General features: G+C 40.6%; 1 protein-coding gene across 1 annotated transcript in view; it reads left to right on the top strand.

Annotated features, from left to right (window-relative positions):
• LOC309698721 (uncharacterized protein) overlaps nucleotides 1–7,313 on the top strand; it is an 89,974-nt gene extending 82,661 nt beyond the window's left edge. Inside the window, exon 25 of the mRNA XM_082521375.1 lies at nucleotides 7,080–7,313. Coding sequence (XP_082377501.1) covers nucleotides 7,080–7,206 — 127 coding nt within the window. The 3' untranslated portion in view covers nucleotides 7,207–7,313. The remainder of the gene's footprint in view (nucleotides 1–7,079) is intronic.
• The last annotated feature ends 13,241 nt before the right edge of the window (nucleotides 7,314–20,554 follow it).

Raw genomic sequence — 20,554 nt, 5'->3', positions numbered from 1 at the left:
AAGGCAATCCATACGATTATGTAAATTCCATAAATTTAAGGTTTTTATACTTGATATTCAGTTTTTGTTACCCATATATATATAAAAAAATACTTTGATATCTTAGTTTTTGTGAACGCAGCTGCGCTGAAACTGTTTCTCAACTGAGCTGACATAAATAAACTAAACAGGCATTTTCTGGCTTGTCAGATTGTTCCATCAATTAGAAATTACTAATGCATATTTTTAAGTTGCACTCTGTTATACATTCAGCATGATGTTACAAAGTTTACAGATGTATTAACAACAGTTCTAGTAACATACTCTTGACTGCCTACTTTTAAAAAGGGGGTTTTAACAGTAATTTAAAAATCTGAAATCTTTGTGATTAATTTTAGTGAAGGACAAAACACATCAATGACATTTACTAAGATAGTTTCAAAGATAGGCAGAGATGGGGATTGCTGCTTGTCTGTAGGAGGCTCTTTTTTCACATCATTAAGAGGTGACGGCATGCAAATGAAGCACGGCAGCTGACCAACAAGCACTAAAATGAGAAAAGCAAAAATCCGTCATTTGAACTTTGTCATAAAGTTCAGGAGAATACAAAGGAAAATTATTGTTTTTATAACACTGTTCTGTAAATAGTTTCTGTCAATGACTCCTGGAATACCGGGAATGTATTAAAATCACAGCCGGCACAGAGAGGACATTTAGGCCAGGGTTTGGAAGTCGTTGGCCTTCTGTGGTGGGCTGAGGAGCTATTTCAACAGTTACCTAATGTGTGGCAATAGAATCTGCTCTTAAAGGTATGTAAAAGTTGGATTTAAAATTACTACAGCAATTTATCAGATATGTGCATTTCTAAATTAGAAAAAACATTGCAGAACCATGCTTTCATGTTCAGAAACATTAGTGATGGGATTTCCAGCTCTTTTTAGAGAACCGGCTCTTTGGGCTCCGAACCGGCTCTTCAGGTTGTTTTGTTGATTTAATTAATTTATTATTAACAATAATATAAAATTATGCACAAAAGGAATTAATTCAATTCAATTTAATTCAATTCAATTTTATTTATATAGCGCCAAATCACAACAAAAGTTGCCTCAAGGCGCTTCATAGATACAGAGAAAAACCCAACAATCATATGACCCCCTATGAGCAAGCACTTTGGCGACAGTGGGAAGGAAAAACTCCCTTTTAACAGGAAGAAACCTCCGGCAGAACCAGGCTCAGGGAGGGGCGGGGCCATCTGCTGCGACCGGTTGGGGTGAGAGAAGGAAGACAGGATAAAAGACATGCTGTGGAATTACTAATACTAATTACTAATGTAAAAAAGAAAGTGGTTTTATTTATATATGTTTATATATAAATATATGCGGTGGCCCCTTGAGGCAAAGCACGTACAAACTCCAAAACACATTTCTGGCATTAACTGAACTTCAAAACAGAGCTACCTAGATCACTTAAATTACACAATTGAAAGCATATGTGTATTGGTTGTGTATTTATACACAAGCACTTATATATATTCAAATAATTTAAAAAATGTTCATTTACCTGTTACTACCACACACCAAATCCGGTTGTTGGTACTTGCTGGCTTGTGTAGCCACTAGGTAACAAAAGCTCAACACTGCGCCCAGCATCCTGGAGCACTTCTGTTGTCTTTTGTACGTGTTTTGGAGTTTGTACGTGTTTTGTCTCTAGGGGCCACCATAAAAATACTTTATTTATTCACTCCACATAAAATGTAATAAATAAATCATATAATACAAAAATCAACTATTCACATTTCAACTTTTAACTATTTAAATTTTCAGCTTTTTCCTTTTAAACAAATTTAAAGTGAAACAACACAAAACACTGCAAAACACAACACAATTAAATATAAATTAAAATATGAAAACAAAAAGAAGATGCATATTCTCTGTCATATGGGCCTGCATGAATAAACTTTCTGAATCCTTTATCATCCGCAACTGAAAATAGTTGTGGATGATTACTATACCTTTCTAATGTGACGTTGTTGTCCCTGGCTCTCTTTATCTGTCTCTTCCTCCCACTCTGTTTCTGTGTTACTGCGAGTGTAACTACCACCCCTCCCCCTTCTGCTAGTGGTGTGCGATACTGCATATTTTGGTATCGATCCAATACCAAGTAAATACGTATCGCCGATACCAATACCAATACTTTTCAATAAATAAGGTGGATGCCTCATTGAATTGCTAAATCGCAATTAATTTTCATGACCTTAAGTGTTTTTTGTGATTTTTCCTTTTGTATTATTAATTACTTAAAACCCAGGATATAATTAGAAGAAATAATTTATTTATAATTAAATAAAAAATGCTTTATTATTGTGGCGGGCCGTGGTCTGCGATGCTGCTGCAGATGAGATGGACTCACCTTCACTGCATCTACAATCATGCCTCACCGGCTTAAAACCTGTGCGCTGCTTGTGCTTTTGTTGTTTTTGGTGTTGATGTGTACAGCTGGCAGCAGGAGGGCTGCAGCCATTGAATGTAGGCTACTGTTACAGCAACCGGGTGATCACTGTAAGGGTGGACAGCGCGCGGCTCGGGGTGAGCCGGAGGCTGGCGCGCCAGCGGGACCTGCCAAGCTGGAGATGAAGGTCGGCATGCTGTCCGCTTCGGCATGCAGGCTGCATGGTCCTGCGTGCCGGCCGTCTGCCCAGCTGCCTCTGAGCCCCGGCTCACTTCCACTCCTGCTGCGCCACCGCTGCTTGCCATACGGGTGGCCATCAGGCCAGCTCCCGGGCTTCCGCTGGAGGCGCGGACGACCGCCAGAGTGGACACTTCCCCGTTGCTGGGCCGGGGCATGGGGCGCCAATGGTCCGGGCCGATTCCCTCGCCTACTCGCGGGATGGGGTGAAGCAGGCGATGGGGGTATGTGGCAGGGCGTGTTCTGCGATGCCGCTGCAGGTTTGGTGGTGGTGATGTGTACGGCTGCCAGCGGGAGAGCTGCAGCCGTTGAATGTACTGTTATAGCAACCGTGTGATTATTGTAAGAATAAATGATGCGGCGAAGCATGAAAATGCCATCGGGTCTGCCATGGTGGCGATCTTTTTTTTTTAATCTTAAGTGCACGCAAACCAGTAAACAAATTAAAACAAATACTGTTGATAAACTATAATACAAAAATTACAATTAAAATTCTCAACAACAAAAACAACTGGTAAAAATATAATTAATATGTAAACAACTTAATAACCCCCAAAGTGTCTAAGTCACATGACGTGTCAGCTCAACACCGAAACATTAAGAGAGAGGGGGGGGGAGCAAAGTGTGCCTGCTCTCCGCTGACACAGGAGTGGCGAGTCCAGCAACCTGGCTGTTTCGTTTTTGCCGGAAGCACAGCATAGCATAGCAAACAAGCAGAACTAAAAGTAAAGAATCGATCTAACCAGGCTAGTATCAATGCGATACCGATCCCGACTTGGGATCGATACTATCGATATTTGGATCGATCCGCCCACCACTACCTTCTGCCCAGCGCAAAGCACAAGGCTCGCGTGCGGAGTGAAGTGGAAAAAAAATGCGAGAGAGAGAGAGAGGGTGAGAAAAAGAGGGAAAAAAAACACGGTTCCCAATAAAGCTCGTGTCATTCACGTCAAAGAGTCGGCTCTAAGAGCCGTTTCGTTCGCAACCGACACATCATTAAAAAACATTATTCAGCAAAGCTGCAAGTGAGTGAATTTCCATCAGCACTGCGCCCCCCAGGGCCATGACATTCCTGTCATGGCCCTGTCAGGAATGAGGCAGCAATTTTAAGTGGCTGTATCTGTACATTTAAACCTCTCACATTACTTTATACAAATACAAAGATTACAATAAATCTGAGTGCTCTGTGTTTCACTATACAGGAATAGTTTGGGATCTCAAGTCAATTTGCTCTTTTGGAAAAATGAGTATTATTATACTCTGTACTTCTGCTGTGTTAAACGATGTAGTGACTCACCATAATCTATGCTATTGTTAGGGTCCCTGGGTCGTTGACCCAGTGTTTTGTGTTTTTTGGTTCTTTGATTTTGTTATTTCATTATATTCTAGCTTTGCTTTATGGGTTTTAGGATCATTCTTAGTTTAGGTTCTCTGGGTGGGGTTGGTTAGAGTTTTAGTGTTCTGGTTTTCTGTCTGTGTTCCATAGTTGCTGTCTTCCCTGTCTGCTGTATCCCCACATCCAGTCAGTGTTTGTGTCTGCCCTGGTCCCACGTCTCTGTTCCCTCTGTAGTGCCTGCATGTGAGTCTGTGTTATGTGTTTCCTGTTTTACTTTGAAGGTCTCTGTCTTATCTCAGTGTGTTCAGTTTACGCTTCTTTGGTCTCGTCAGTTCTGATTTGTCCCAGCTGTGTTTCCCTCCTGTTACTCATTCCCTGATTGCTCCCTCTGTGTATTTAAGCCCTGTGTTTCTCTGTGTCTGTGTCGTGATCTACCGTTTATTTTGCTGTGTGTTTTGCCAGTCCACCGGTGTTAGTTTATTTTCAGTTTTTCCCAGTTATGTTATGTTTGCGTTCAGCATTAAAGCTGTTTTGGTTTAAGTTTGTCTCCGGAGTCTGCATCTTGGGTCCTATTCCTGTTTGCACACAACCATCACCTAACAGCTATAGCCTGATGTTCACCATCTCAGGTCTACACATTGTGATAGCAATTAAAAACTGTGATTAGGTTGCTTGCTAAGAGCATCCAGTGTAAATAAAGTATATTGATCATCACAAGGATAATATGCCTATGAAACAATATGTAATAGATTGTAACTGTATCATGTCCGCTCAGACAGCTAACAAAATACCTAGTATTCTGCCAGTGCAGACATATACCCGTTTCTTGAATTCAACTCGGATAATCTAATGCTAGGACTAGTGTTGGTCAAGTTACTTGAAAAAAGTAACCAGTGATTACTTCACCCAAAGTAATACCGTTACCATACTGATTACTTATTTTCAAAAGTAATTAGTTACTTAGTTACTTTTTAAAAACATGATTTACAAACTGAGTAGGTGATAAAGTGATAGATCTTTCAGCCCAATTCTACTTTTCCTGCATAATTCATCATACAAAATGTAATCAAATGGAAAAGTCTCTTTTTAAAACTTGTTTTATTAGTTTTAATCTTTTAACTTTATGCATCAAGCAAAAATTATATTTGTCTAACATTTAAACCTATTTTCTGCACATTCCAGCTCATAAAATAAAATAGTTTTTTGTGTTTACACTCACTCTTTCAAATAAATGCAAGTAAAACACAGCAGAAAATAAATAAAATCAAAGACTCAGCGGTCCTGTTGCTCTATTTTCAGCTATATAGCAGGAGTGGGGCAGGCGGATGTTTGCCCTGGTGCAGGTGAGCCGCAGTAGTCAGTGGAAGAATCCACAAGTTTCTCTGTGAATTTCCCATTCCGTGGCAGCGTGCTCGGCGCTTGCTCGGAAATTTAGAGGGGTTTTTTTCTGTAAAAATACGTTTTCTTCCCACGCGGGAAGAAAATGTTGTAATGTTTTGTAATGTAATGTTTTTGTCACTTTTTACGGAATCAAACTCAAAGTAAGGTCAGTACTTCCACGCTATAAACGCTGCACAGTCATATGCTCTCCCGTAGGGCTGCACAATTAATTGTTAGAAAATCGCGATCTCATTTCCAAATGACAACGATTAAAAAAAAAAAAAGATGACGGTTGTACCGCATTTTGATCCGGGACATAATCTGCATGAAAACAAGCGCTCACTCTTCCTGCTCAACAAATGACAAGGGCGGAGCCTTATACCACGTGATACAGAAACCAGCTGGCTGCTAAAATTGGCAGGGAAAAAACAACGGAGAGCACGTGAGAGATGACGAGAAAGTGACAGGAGAAAATCTGTCCCGGTCAACCACCCAAACATCAATAACGGGAACCTTATACAGCGCTTCCCTATACACGTCAAACTCCCGCAGGCACAAAGACATTACGGAGGCTATCACTTATCACCTGACCAAAGATATGGCTCCCATCAACACTGTGCAAAACGAGGGATTTAGGAAAATGATCAACACCCTAGACAAACGCTACACAGTGCCGTCCCGCAACTATTTTTCTATTGTTGCACTACCTGCTCTATACACGCAGCGTCGAGCAACGGTGGAGACGGAATTTCAAGCAGTACAACATTTTGCGGCAACGACAAAATGTGAGACATTTGTTGTTTTTATGTTCAGTCTCAACTGTTACGAAGTTGATGTGCAGTTAATAAGTGCAATACATATTTATATTGGAAAAGAAAATTGTGAGAGAATCATGATCTCAATTCTAAGCAAAAAAATTGTGATTCTCATTTTATGCAAAATCGTGCAGCCCTACTCTCCCGCACTCGATATATTAACCATTGTTGATCTGCACAAGAACGCCACACTCGCTTACGTCATTGTCATGAGACACTCTCGTAAAAAAAATCACGGCTTTAGTAACGCAGTAACGCAGCGTGCTTACGGGAAAGTAGCAGTAATCTAATTACCTTTTTTGCAATAAATATCCCTTACTTTACTCGTTACTTGAAAAAAGCAATCGGATTACAGTAACGCGTTACTCTGGCTAGGACTTATTCAGCTGTGAAGTCTACTCCATTTTCTACATTTCACTAATTGTTTGTTCAATATTTATTAGCTACAAGTGCACCACAATTGACTCAGTTTCAGTAAAAACAGTGAGGACACACCAACACACAAGTACAGACACAAACATTGAATCATCTACTTGCATGAGCTAGGGGATGCTCTGTAGGTGCTCATTGCAGGACTAAAACCAGCTTTACAATGAAAGACCTATGAGAAATAGCAAAACTGTCACACCTATCTTAATTTAACTTATTTAATATACTGGATGTACTATTTGTGTGAGAATAACACTTTCAGAAGGAGCTACCTGTTCCACTTGCAAGTCTGTATTCTACAGTGTGATCTTTTCATTTTATTTGGCCCATAAAGCTTGTCATATTCTCAATGTGTTTGGTTAAAATTGTCCTGACAAAGAAAAATGCAGGCAATCATCAAGGCCTTTGAGAGCTGCTATGTTGAATATTTTCAGTGACCAAATCCTTTTTTACAGGTTCAGATGGGATCCACTTGCTGGACCAAAGACTCTTCTAAGAAAAACTGATCTTAAGCCTGACAAAAACATGCAGGAAATGGTGAAAGAGTTCCGCTCTGGTCAAATTGAGGAATCCAGTGTTTAGGAATTCCAGAGTTTTTTTTATGTACATCAGTTATTTTATCTAGCACTGACTTTTAGCATTATAATATTGTATGATCACATTTTTATGTTTTTATGTTGAGAAATTCAATTATAATCTTACACTTTATTTTAAAAAATATTTTAAAATTTTAATCTTTGTTTCTATATAATCTCAAATACTTTTTCTCTGTCTCTCTCGCTCTCTCTGGCACTTTAGTCGAAGCTGTTTCTTACATATGAACCTTACATCACTGTTATTTTTTTTTATTTTATTAAATGGCTTCAGAATGAATAAAACTGCATTAAATAGACAAGATCTCTAACCATTTAACATTTTAGTGTGTTGAAATCTCCCAATTCTTTTAATCTTTGGGCTGAAGGAAGGACAGTACTCTGTGTATAAATGCTCAATCAACAATCATTTATTTCCATACAATTCAACACTTATGAGCATTAGAACCATCATGATGGGGAGACCTGCCTGCAGAGGGTCACAGCAAGTCTCAAAATGGTGACGTGTTACTCAGCTTCTTATAGTCTCTAGTGGCCCCCACCTAGTTGTAAAAGCCTAAACATTACATTCTTTCTCTCTTACGGCGCCTAAGTTATGACCTCGGCTCCCTGTCTTTCTGCTCTTCTGAAAGGTGGGGATATGGAATGTGGTCTGTCTCTTCTATTATCGGCACAAGGTCCTCTGCACACAACATTCTCTTCATGATTCAGCAGTATGAAATGTCAAGAAACAGTGTAACACATTCAACAGTGTCGAGTAATACAGGTCAATCCAATAGATCTAATGATTTTCACACTCTTTTAAGTCAGAAGTATAATGCAAACTAAAACTACATACTGATCACACACTCTATGTTAAATGGTATAATATGATCTACAGCATGTTGTTAAAGACAAGTAGTTAAACATATGCCATTTTATGACCAGTAGTCAAGGTAGTAAATTAGCTTAACAACTGCAGGCCATATATTATCCTTTAGTTCTAATGGTGTGCTATGTATGTAGTTTAGTCTCTATTATACTCTTGAATAAAAGAAACATAATCATTTGTAGTTCATTAGACAAAATGTGCATTACTCTGTATCCTTGATCAGCTGTGAATGTCTGACACTGTCTTCTTGAGAATGTTTTACTGCTGAATCATGTGAAGAAGGCCATAAGAGGGAGACTAGGTGTCTGGGCAGAAGAGATAAAACCACATTCTTTACCCCCCTTCTAGTTTCACACAGAAAGACAGGGAGGCAAGGTCAGGAGCCAGGCTCACTAAGAATTAGAAAAACATGTGAAGATGCAGCTTTTATGACAAAGAGGGGGGCTGGGATTAGCTATAAAAGTCTGTGAAAGTTGCCACCATTTTGAGACATGCTGTCGAACCTCTGCAGGCATCTCTCCCGTCCGGACGTTGTAATGCTCTTATTGTGATTTGTACCGAAATAAATGATTGCTGATTGAGCATATATACACCGAGCAGTGTCCTTCCTTCAGCCCAAAGATTCAAAGAACTGCGTGTTTTCAACAAGCAGTATCATACTTCAACTACTTTGATTACATATATAAGGTAACATATGGTAAATGGTAAATGGCCTGTATTTATATAGCGCTTTACTAGTCCCTAAGGACCCCAAAGCGCTTTACATATCCAGTCATCCACCCATTCACACACACATTCACACACTGGTGATGGCAAGCTACATATGATAACAGAATAATATCACAAGTGACATTGAGAAATGCTGTATTCAGTTTTGTTGTATACTTTTTACATCCACCAAAAAGGTGCCTATTTATGAATAGGCTTTGAGATTAATGCAGTTAATGTTGAAAGTAAAATCAAGGTCACTCTCAAAATGTACCAAAAGTTGTTGTTTTTTTCTCAGAGGGGAGGACCAGGTGTGATTTCAGAGTTATTTCAAATGTCAATACAGAAAAGCTGGAAAAAATGGGTTAAAATTGTTGGTTTTGAATAGAATGATTTATAATTATCCTTTTGAAGGTTACAAGTGTAAAAGAGTTTATAAATGTTTTGTTTTTGTTTTTTGCTTTGTTTTGTTTTGTTTTGTTTTTTCTTGGGGCGCGGTATAAAAGTATTCCTAGATTTTACATTTTAAAAAAGCTAATTACTAATGTAGTCTTATTACATTACGTTGTATGTATCCTGTATGCAAACTTTAAAAACAAATAAACATTGTTCAGTTTAGTGGCTAGGTAAACATTCTTTTTTCTTTGTGTGTACAAGTTGTGTATGAGCATATGAGCTACAATAAATTGATTTCCATGTGTATGATAATAAAAACATGAGAACTGGTTTGCTATCAAGAGTCAGTAATTGTGTGTTGTTGAATTAAGACAGTAGCAGTAATCTGTTAGGCATAAGGGAGAGTGATTTTTCTCTCTTGTCGTCCTAATTTAGTAAATTTTTCTGTGAATGCTGTCCAGGGATTTACGTGATTGACATGTTCTATTATCTTTTAGTTCAATTCTTGAGAAGCTGGGCCTGGCAGGGAAAATCACCCATGTACAGGCCAAAAAAATGGGACAATCTAAAAAAAAAGACGTGGACAGTCCAGAGCACAGTTCAGCAGTGGGCAATCAAGTCCAAGCTCAGGATTGGTAAATGGCCTGTATTTGTATAGTGCTTTACACACACAAACACACAGGTGATGGCAAGCTACATTGTAGTATGTCCTGGGGCACACTGACAGAGGCGAGGCTGCCAGACACTGGTGCCACCAGGCCCTCTGACCACCACTACACAGCGGTTGAAGTGTCTTACCCAAGGACACAATGACCGAGACTGTCCGAGGCTCAAACCGGCAACCTTCCGATTACAAGACAAACTGCCGACTCTTGAGTCACGATCGCCCCAGGAAGAGAGGGAACGAGAGCCAAGAGCGGACAAAAGAAAGAAGGACAGGGATGATGAATTTTTTGAATTAATAACAGAGAACATGAGACTACAAAGGGAAATGTATGAACAAAGAGCTGAGAGAATGGACAGGCTGTTAGGTGTACTGGAAAAACTAGTTAATTATTAGAGTTCTGTGAACAAAAGTCACTGTACACAGTTATTATGTACATAGGTATATTTTTTGTTACAAACTATGTACTGCCTAAACAAAATTATAGAATTTCTGTAAATAACAGTCATTTATATTTTCTGTTGCAAACTACACCGCGTTCCAAATTATGCAAATTATATTTTTCTCTGATTTTCCTAAATAGTCGATTCAAATGACAGTCGGCATAATTTTCAAGTCATCAACCATTAGAGTATAATTCAAATGTTACTGAACAAAACTCCCAATGAAAACAGTATGTTTTTCAAAAATAAAAAGCTTAAAATACACTGTTCTGCATTATGAGTTTCAAAACATTTTATAAGTTGTAGAGAATTGAATGTGTTGAATTTGCAGCAGATCAATTTTACTGAAATCAAAAGCTATTTCAATCTTAACAGGTCAAGTTACATATTAACATAGGACCCCTTATTTGATAGCAGTTTTACAATTCTTGTATCCATAGAACTTGTAAATTTTTGGAAAGTTTCTACTTGAATGTGTTTGCAGGATGTCAGAATAGCCTCCCAGAGCTGCTGTTTCGATGTGAACAGCCTCCCACCCTCATAGTTTTTTCCTTGAGGATGCTTCAAAGGTTCTCAATAGGATTGTGGTCAGGGGAGGAACGGGGCAACACCATGAGTTTCTCTCCTTTTATGCTGATAGCAGCCAATGATGCAGGTACAAGGAATACAAGATATTCCTTGTATTCCTACAAGAAGAATACAAGATATTCCTTGTAGCATGAGATGGTGCATTGGTTAGGGGTGGCTAAATATTCATTACGTGTCCAAGGCATTCAACTATTGCACGCTTTTCAGCAGCAGAGAGATCCTTTTTCCTTCCTATATTGCTTGAAAATGGTGGTCTGCTTAATAATGTGGAACATCCTTCTTTAGTAGTTTTTCCTTTAATATGGCTCACCTGGCAAACTAGTGATCATAGGTGTCCGAGATTGATTTCAGTGATACAAAGAGTCCTGAGACACAATTCCATCCATGGGTTTACCTGAAAAACAATTCATTTTATCTTTATGACACTTAAACACAATTTGTATAATAGTTTGGAAAACAGTGTATGTACTGCCTAAACAAAATAAAAGAATTTCAGAAAATAAAAACATTTAAAATATTCCAACTGTATTTGCATGATTTTCTCAAACTGTGTACAGCAGTTTATTTGTGCGTGACTTATTAAATCCTCCAAACTAAGAAAATAACAGTGGGGGGCACAGGATTATTGATGAGACGCATTTTTTTAAACACTGGGTCTCTGTGGCTTTTAAACCCCAAAACACACTGCGCCCCAAGGATCAGGTCCCCCCGACACAAACAGAGTAACATAGTGTACGCTGTTAAGTGCCAGGAGGATTGCCAGAATTTATACATCGGGGAAACCAAACAACCTTTGGCGAAGCGAATGGCACAACACAGAAGAGCTACCTCGTCAGACCAGGACTCTGAAGTCTATTTACACCTACAGGCCAGTGGACACTCTTTCAAGGATGAGGATGTACACATCTTGGACAGGAAGGAACGCTGGTTTGAGCGCGGAGTCAAGGAGGCCATTTATGTGAAAAGGGAAAGACCATCTCTGAATCGAGGAGGGGGCCTAAGGGTACATCTTTCGCCATCTTACAATGCTGTGATTGCAGGCATTCCCCAACTCTCTGTGAATGGTACTCGTGGCCATTGATCAGTGGGTTTTGGTCAGTGGCTGTTAATCAATGGTCATGAGAATTTGCATAATTAAGATTAATGAACTGACCTCCCAGCCCATTGTTCCTTCAGTGGGCTGGTTTCTACGGTGGCCCTGAGAGGCCAAACGGACTGCAACTTCAGAAAACACCTGCAAAAAGAAAAATGCTGCAAAAAGAAAGACGCTGCACTGCAACTTCAAGAAAAACGCTGCACTGCAAAAAGAAAAACGCTACAAAAAGAAAAACGCTGCAAAAAGAAAAGCGCTGCAAAAAGAAAAAGGCTGCAAAAAGAAAAGCGCTGCAAAAGCACACAAAGCACAACGGAAATAGGAAAAAAGACAACGGAAATGTTCCTGGGGAGACAATAACCCGACGGACCAGTTGCACGAACCAAAACATGCTAACCAGTGCGCTAGGACTGGGACACACGTCAAAGAAGTGGAGGAGAGGTAAATGTGTTGTAATCTCATGATTCTAATAATACTACAGATATCTGGAATATACATTCAAAGATAATTCTAACAAAGATAATGTTTAATGTAGCCTTAGAAATGAAGCTTTTTTAAACTCGAGAACAAATACTAATAAGTCAAAGTCATTAAGGAATATTGCAGTTAATCTGTTCAGGTTTTAATTTGGCATTGTGTCTTCATCAGGCAATGTATTGTCCATATTGTGGAATCCAGCTAGTGGGGCAAATTGGAGTTTTTTGTGGGTCCTGTGGAACTAACATTCAAGTTTTAGCACCTTTTATAGAGAATGGTAAGCACTTCACTTTCCTAAGTTCTAGTATTTATTGCTCACCTTTTAATTGCTTCATAATGACTTATATACACCACAGTAGCTTCAGTAGTGAGTGTTAAACTTTTTTTTTTTGGGGGGGGGGGGGGGGGGGGATTATTATTCATGTGCCATTCCAAAGTACTATATTCATTTCCTTATTCTAAGGTTTTTGTAATGTTAAAGACTCTGTATGCCAAGATAAATCAGAATTCCAAAAACGCAAAGGCATGAACTGCTAGGTACTAAGAACTGTATTCTGGTTTAAGCCTGCCACCGGTTCTACAGCATAATTTTAAAAACTAGTTTATGACTTAATAGGGCATATGTACACAGTGACGAAATTCTTCTAACTTCTCTAATTTTGCTCATTTTGAGTTGTCAGCATAGAGGTCTTAAAGAGAGTGATAAGTCCTGAATCCTGGTCCATGTTCTTTGAGTTTTTGCTGGCCTTTATTTAAGCACACATCAAGAAGATTAAATACTTGAGTCATGTTTATTGAGACTTGTTTCAGATGTGGTATTTTTTTTAAAAAACACTTATTAAGTGCATTTGTGGATTCCTGCGGTCGTAATTATCTTTTCATGTTTTCTCTTCAACCTTAGGCCCAGTCTCAGTCACAGACATCATCAATAAGTATTTCTCTGAGGGCCATACATGTGAAGTGATCCTGGATTTTCTTGAAAACAAGCATAATATTTGTATGAGTCTGAGAACATTAAAGAGGAGGCTAAAAGATGCTGGAATGACCAGAAGGACTGACTTTACTCCCACTGACATTGTCATTTCCACTGTTACACAAGAACTGAGAGGTTCAGGTCAGCTTCTGGGTTACAGATCCATGTGTCAGACACTGCGACAAAAGTATAATCTGAAAGTTAAAAGAAATGATGTAATGCACATACTCTCAAGACTAGATCCATATGGTGTTAAGCGTCGCTGTAAACGCAGGTTTGTTCGAAGAGGATATTTTTCAGAAGGACCAAATCAAGTGTGGCATGTGGGAATTTACATCGGTCATTGTAAGTGCCGTTTATATTCCACCACAAGCAGACACGGTCACCGCCTTATGCGAGCTGCATGAGGCACTCACACAGCACCAGACACAACACCAGGACGCTGCGCTTATTGTGACGGGGGACTTTAATAGCGCCAACCTCAAACGCGCAGCGCCGAACTTTTATCAACACATCACCTGCCCCACCAGAAGTGAAAGGACACTGGACCACTGCTACACTACGGTCAAGGACGGCTACAAGGCACAATCCCGCCCTCCGTTTGGCAAATCTGATCACGCCGCCATCTTCCTTATGCCAAAATACAAACAAAGGCTGAAACAGGAAGTTCCGGTTCAGAGGAAGGTCGCGCGCTGGACGGATCAATCGGTGGCCGCGTTACAGGACGCACTTGATGACGCAGACTGGGGCATGTTCAGAAACAGCTCCGATGATGATGTCAACGTGTTTACGGAAGCGGTTGTGGGATTCATCGGGAAACTAGCGGATGATACCGTGGAGACAAAGACTATCACAACGTTTCCCAACCAGAAGCCGTGGGTGGATAAAACCATCCGCGACGCTCTGAGATCCCGCACCGCTGCCTACAACACGGGACTCACGACGGGGAACATGGACCCGTACAAAGCTGCATCATATAACGTGCGGAGGGCGGTGAAAGAGGCGAAGCAGCGCTACGGGAGGAAACTAGAGTCACAACTCCAACAGAGTGACTCTAGGAGCCTGTGGCGGGGACTAAGGACAATAATGGACTATAAAGCACCAACAACCGGTATGACGAATGCGGCCGTGACTCTGGCAGACGAGCTGAACACTTTCTATGCTCGCTTCGAGGCTGCAGCTAAGGACTCCAACAATGCTAGTGCTAGCGGCGCTAACGGCTGCAGACAGGAAGGTACAGCCAGCACCAGAAACGTGCTCGTCATCTCCGAGCATGAAGTAAGGAGAGCCTTCAAAAGAGTGAACACCAGGAAAGCAGCAGGACCAGACGGCATCCCAGGTCGTATCCTAAGAGACTGCGCATACCAGCTAGCTCCTGTGTTCACTGAGATATTCAACATCTCTTTATCTCAGTCGGTGATCCCCACATGCTTCAAAGAGTCCATCATTGTTCCTGTCCCGAAGAAACCCCACCCTGCTTCTCTCAATGACTATCGCCCTGTAGCCCTCACCTCAGTAGTGATGAAGTGCTTTGAACGCCTGGTCAGAGACTTCATCATTTCTTCACTACCAGACACACTGGACCCACTACAGTTCGCTTACCGTCCAAATCGTTCCACAGACGATGCCATCTCTCATCTCCTCCACACATCACTCACTCACTTGGACACTAGAAGGGGGAATTATGTTAAAATGCTCTTCATAGACTACAGCTCTGCATTTAACACCATAATTCCCTCCACACTCACCACCAAGCTGGAGCATCTGGGACTCAGCTCATCTATGTGTCAGTGGATCTCCAACTTCCTAACTGGCAGACCACAGGCAGTAAGGATGGGCGGACATGTCTCAGCCTCCACCACTCTCAGCACTGGAGCCCCCCAGGGGTGTGTTCTGAGCCCCCTGCTGTACTCTCTGTACACATATGACTGTGTGGCCACTACCAGCTCCACCACCATCATCAAGTTTGCTGACGACACCGTCGTGGTGGGCCTGATCTCTGATAACAACGAGACAGCCTACCTGAAGGAGACTAGGAATCTGGAGAACTGGTGCAAGAGGAACAACCTCCTTCTAAACGTCAGTAAGACAAAGGAGCTGATAGTGGACTTCAGCACTAAGCAGGAGAGGAACTACCAGACCCCTGTCATCAACGAGTGCCCAGTGGAGAGAGCGGACAGCTTCAAATACCTCGGAGTTCACATCACGCAGGACCTGTCATGGTCCTGTCACATCAACACCGTGGTGAAAAAGGCCCGACAGCGTCTCTACCACCTCAGACGCTTGAGAGACTTCCAACTACCCTCCAAGGTGCTCAGGAACTTTTACTCGTGCACCATAGAAAGCATCCTGGCGGGAAACATCTTAACCTGGTTCGGGAACAGCACCATGCAGGACAGACGAGCTCTACAGAGGGTTGTGCGGTCAGCTGACCACACCATCCGCTCCGAGCTCCCTGACCTGCACTCAATCTACAGCAGGCGGTGCTGGACCAAGGCCAGGAAGATCGTGAAGGACCTCAGCCATCCCAACAACAGACTGTTCTCTCTGCTGAGGTCAGGAAAGCGATTCCGCTCCCTGAAGACCAACACAGAGAGACTGAGGAGGAGCTTCTTCCCGCAGGCGATACGGTCTCTCAATCACACCACCACACAGTACTGACCCACACATATGGTTCTTACACACACACTGGACTTTCTGGACTTTGTTTTCACTTCATCACTTAAATCACGTTAAGCATATTTGCACTGCACAAGACATAATGTGGATTGCACAACACTGGACATTATATTCTTCATTTCCAGTTAATACTTGTACAGCTGCTGTTATTGTGTATTTATTTAGTTATATTTCTTCATACATTCTTATATAGTTCTATATTGTGTATTTTGTTGTACAGTTATTTTATTTTCAACTTTAATTTATATATTTTATCTTATTCTTTCCCAGTTAAATTTACCCTTCATTCTAATTTGTGTTGTACAGTTATTTCATTTTTAACCTTAATTTATATTTTATTCCTTCCTAGTTAAATTTACCCTTTTTAATTTTTCATATTTATTTCCTATCTTATTCATAGCCTTTTCCTTTTTTGTTTTCTTTAGGTCACGAGCAGTTGTCCAAGCATTTCACTACATATCGTACTGTGTATGACTGTGTACGTGACAAATAAAATTTGAATTTGAATTTGAATTTGGATGGTTATGATAAGCTGAAGCCCTTTGGTGTTGCTATTAGTGCATGTGTCGATGGATTTTCAAGGAAAGTTATGTGGCTCAGCTGTGGCAGCTCAAATAATGACCCAGGTATCATTGCAAAATATTATATGGAGTGCTTGTCACGGTTTGGTCAACTTCCAGCATGCCTTCGTACAGACTGTGGCACAGAAAATGGCACAATGGCAGCCATTCACTGTGCTTTAAGATCAGACCATGGAGATGAACTTGCAGGAGCCCACAGTCATATGTATGGTACCTCAACTACAAATCAACGGATTGAAAGTTGGTGGTCTTCGTTCAGAAAGCAAAGGTACATGGCTTTTAAAATATATTCTGAAACTAAAATTGAATGGTTCTGAAGGTGTTTCGTGGTCAGCGATATACCTTTTTTTTTTGTGGGTGGGGCTTTATACTCAAATATTAAATTACAGTCACAAACAAACAAAGAAAAACATAGTCACCTACACATTTTTCTCATGTGATGCACAACTGCTTCAAAAAATATAATAAATGGTTTGGTATACCAGTGACATTTGTTTGTATTAAAACAACACACTCAAAAAGAAAATCCTACTCAGACATTCCACAAAAGTCCTAAAAAGGAACTATAAAAAACAACAAACAAACTGACATTCAACATTTTAATAAATTTTTATAAATCCTAGAGGCAATGGCATCAGTAAAGATTGATGTATTTAAAATTGAGTAAAATTTATTCAAATTTGTGTGCCTACGTAGTACCAAACTAACATCTAGATCAAATAGTTTACCTGTAGGGAGTCATATAAATAAAAGACCAAAGGATTTTTCAAATTTGAGAACTGTAATATGAGTAATATAAGAACATTGATCCAACATGACAGAAATTTGTTAGAAGAGGTCATTCGTTTCAGACATTTCTTCGACTTTGTGTGCCAAAAAAAAAATACTGATGTTTTCACTAGTTTTTGGATTTCTGTGTGGTATCTAACAAGTGATAACAGCTTCAGTGTTCATGTAGAAACAAAATAGTACATTTATATGGACAGATCTGTATATTACAACTTTTCTTAAGTTCAACCGCCAAATGCAGGAATAACAGAAGGATTAATCATTTTGTTAAATTTTGTTATTTGTGTGAAGTTGCTTTTTTTTTCCTGCAGTGCATTGATGAAACACTTCAAAACATGTGAATAAGCTTTTCTTTGAACGAAATTGCGCACATTTCAATATTCTTAAGATTACGACTTTTTTTTTAAAGAGGACAATTACATTGAATTACTTGTGTTATTAAATTTTATATGCCTTGTCATTCCACCATTAGAACTCAGTTCTGGATTGAACTCTTCAGTGACCTGAGGGAGAGGCATCTTTTCAACGGCAGTCATGAACATAAATGCCTTCTACGATATGTCTTCCTCAATGTCTTGCAAAAAGAGCTTGACGAGTACAGAGATCTCTGGAACACTCACACCATCCGACCTGTGAGCCAATCTTGTTGTCCATCTGGTAAACCAGAAGCCATGTATCACCCGCCTCATAGGTATGTATTTAGTCCATGGATTTTATTTCATAGTTTTACTAAAATTTTTCTTCCTCAGTATAGTGTATTGTATGTGCAGGATACCTGTCCAGCTTTTGTTCATTCATAAAATGGTTCAGGAACAGTCCATCCCTTATGTGCACTCTTTTCTTTCTTGACCTAACCACTTGAGTTAAGTAATCAGTATCTCCCCACCGCAGGGAAAAGGGTAACACCACCTGGGTCTGGGTGCAGTTCCCCCCTCCAGGGGCAAGGGTACCTAGACCCGGTTTGTAGAGTACGCTTGGGGAGTGTGATTGTGTGTACAGCGTCTCTTTATGTCTGTCTCCACGTTGGTTGAGTGTGGAGTGAGTGCATATGAGAGCATGAGGGTGGGAATGGATGTTTGTGTCTGTGTGTGCCTGTATGTCTGTGTCTATATGTCAGGTTGGGTATCAGACGCCACCTCTCTGGGGACATCTCAGGCCCTCCAAGGTTTGGAGGCCTATCTCCACCCACCACCACTTCCCCTGCCGGTGGCGGACTCCCTCAGGTGTCGGTGTGTTGGTGGTTCTTTGTGTCTGGGGGTGGGCGTCCGGGTACACACCGGCTCACTCCTTGGCGGCCGCTTGTCGGGGCCTGGGGCCTGGGGCTCGCTCGGGCCCCTTTGGAGGTGGGGTGCCCCCGGCCTCTCGGCCTGGGGCTCGGTCACTCAGGCACAGCTGGGGGCCGGCGGAGCTCACGGGCGCGTCACTGCAACTCCCCCTGACTTCTGCTCCGCGGCTGCTGGGCGAGCCCTCATCTGGGACTCTCCTCAGCTCTTACTGGAACAGTGGCGCGGCTGCCCCTCTGTTGGTCTTCCATGGTCTCTTGTGTTCTGGGGGCCTCTGGATGTCTGGAGTTTTGATCTCCTCCATACCCACTTCACACCCTGGAGGACGGGGCTGTGGCCCCCCCACACTCCCTAGCAGATCATTACATGGAGAAACCTTTGGAATGCAAGCATGCTGATCCACACAGGTATGCACACATGGGTATTCACAGACGCGGACTAAAGCTTTCTTGGCTGCTGCCTCAAAGCACACTGTGCGCTGTCTATCTTGCGTGCTGCACAATATCGTTTATTATTTAGTAAATATTGATATCTATGACTAGCTAGTTTATTGTGATGGTGCTTTTATTATGTTGCTCTTTGTTGTTTGCTGTCTCCTCTGTTTTTTTGTTTTTTGTTTTTTGTTTTTTTTCTCCATACAGGTGACCCAGGAGTTCTTTTTTTTTTTCTCTCTCTTCCCCCCCTTCTCACCGTCTCTTCTCCCCTTTGGTTTTCTTTCTTTCTCTCCCCCTCTTTCTCTCATTCATTCCCCCTGTCCTATTTATTTAAAAAAAAAAAAAAAAAAAATGACAAAGGATGAACTGAAGCTCTGCCATCACGTAATGTCGCATACTGCTGTTTCTGATGTCATTTAGAAAAAAAAAAAAAAAAAAAAAAAGTAATCAGTATGTCATTTAGGTTTAACAATTTGCCCTAACTGTTACTCACAGCAGGTATTACACACACTTTAGCAATTGAATAGTGTGTTTTGTTGTTTTCACCTTTTTGCTGAATAGAAATTAAAGCTGCCACTTGTGTTTTGCCATTAGTTCTGTTCTCTGACTTCATGCACTTACGTTTTATTTTTATATTTTTTTCCAAAAAACAAAAAAAAAATGTTAGACAATCATATTTTAACTTTGGATCACATCTTGGCTAAAAATGACAAATGTAGATATAGGCATAATTAAGATTCTTTAAAATCACAATTTCCAGAACTGACTTTTAATTATAAGATTGACTTTGCGCTTTTGCTGTAACCTTGAAAGATAGTACCTGGAGAAGTGACTGAATTTGTTCATTTTTCTGACTGACCTAAGGTATGGTGGAAGAGAGTGTGGATTCCAAGTGCCTCAAGAAATCCTGCACCAGTTTGATGACATTCTACCTGCTCAGTACAGTCTATGTGGGGACGACAATCTCCAGGTTCATTTCACAAACTTGGAAAGACAGTGAGCTCCCTCGACCAGTCAACTGGACTACTGCAGTTGAAAATTATATAACACTCAAAAATATGACTGGACTTTAGAAGTCAATGTAAAATCATCTGCTAGATGTGAGTACAATTACCACTGACACTAATTGTCACAAACCAACTTTAATGAGTATTGAAAAAATAGTACCATAGTTTTTATATAAATAGTTTCACTACCGTCAACTTTTCAGTGTGTACGCTTTCTACCTGAAGAAATCAAAAGACCATACTGTACAAAATAACTTGTTCCTTTTAGTTAGGTGTTGTAACAAACACGTTGATTAATTTGGAGATCTGTTTTACAAACAAAGGTTTACAAAAGCATTCAGCGAGACCTGT

This window comes from Aulonocara stuartgranti (genome assembly GCF_965226115.1).
Source record: "Aulonocara stuartgranti genome assembly, chromosome: 22".
Lineage (NCBI taxonomy): Eukaryota > Metazoa > Chordata > Actinopteri > Cichliformes > Cichlidae > Aulonocara > Aulonocara stuartgranti.
The sequence above is the reverse complement of the archived record's forward strand: the minus strand, read 5'-3'. Positions and strand labels throughout refer to the sequence as shown.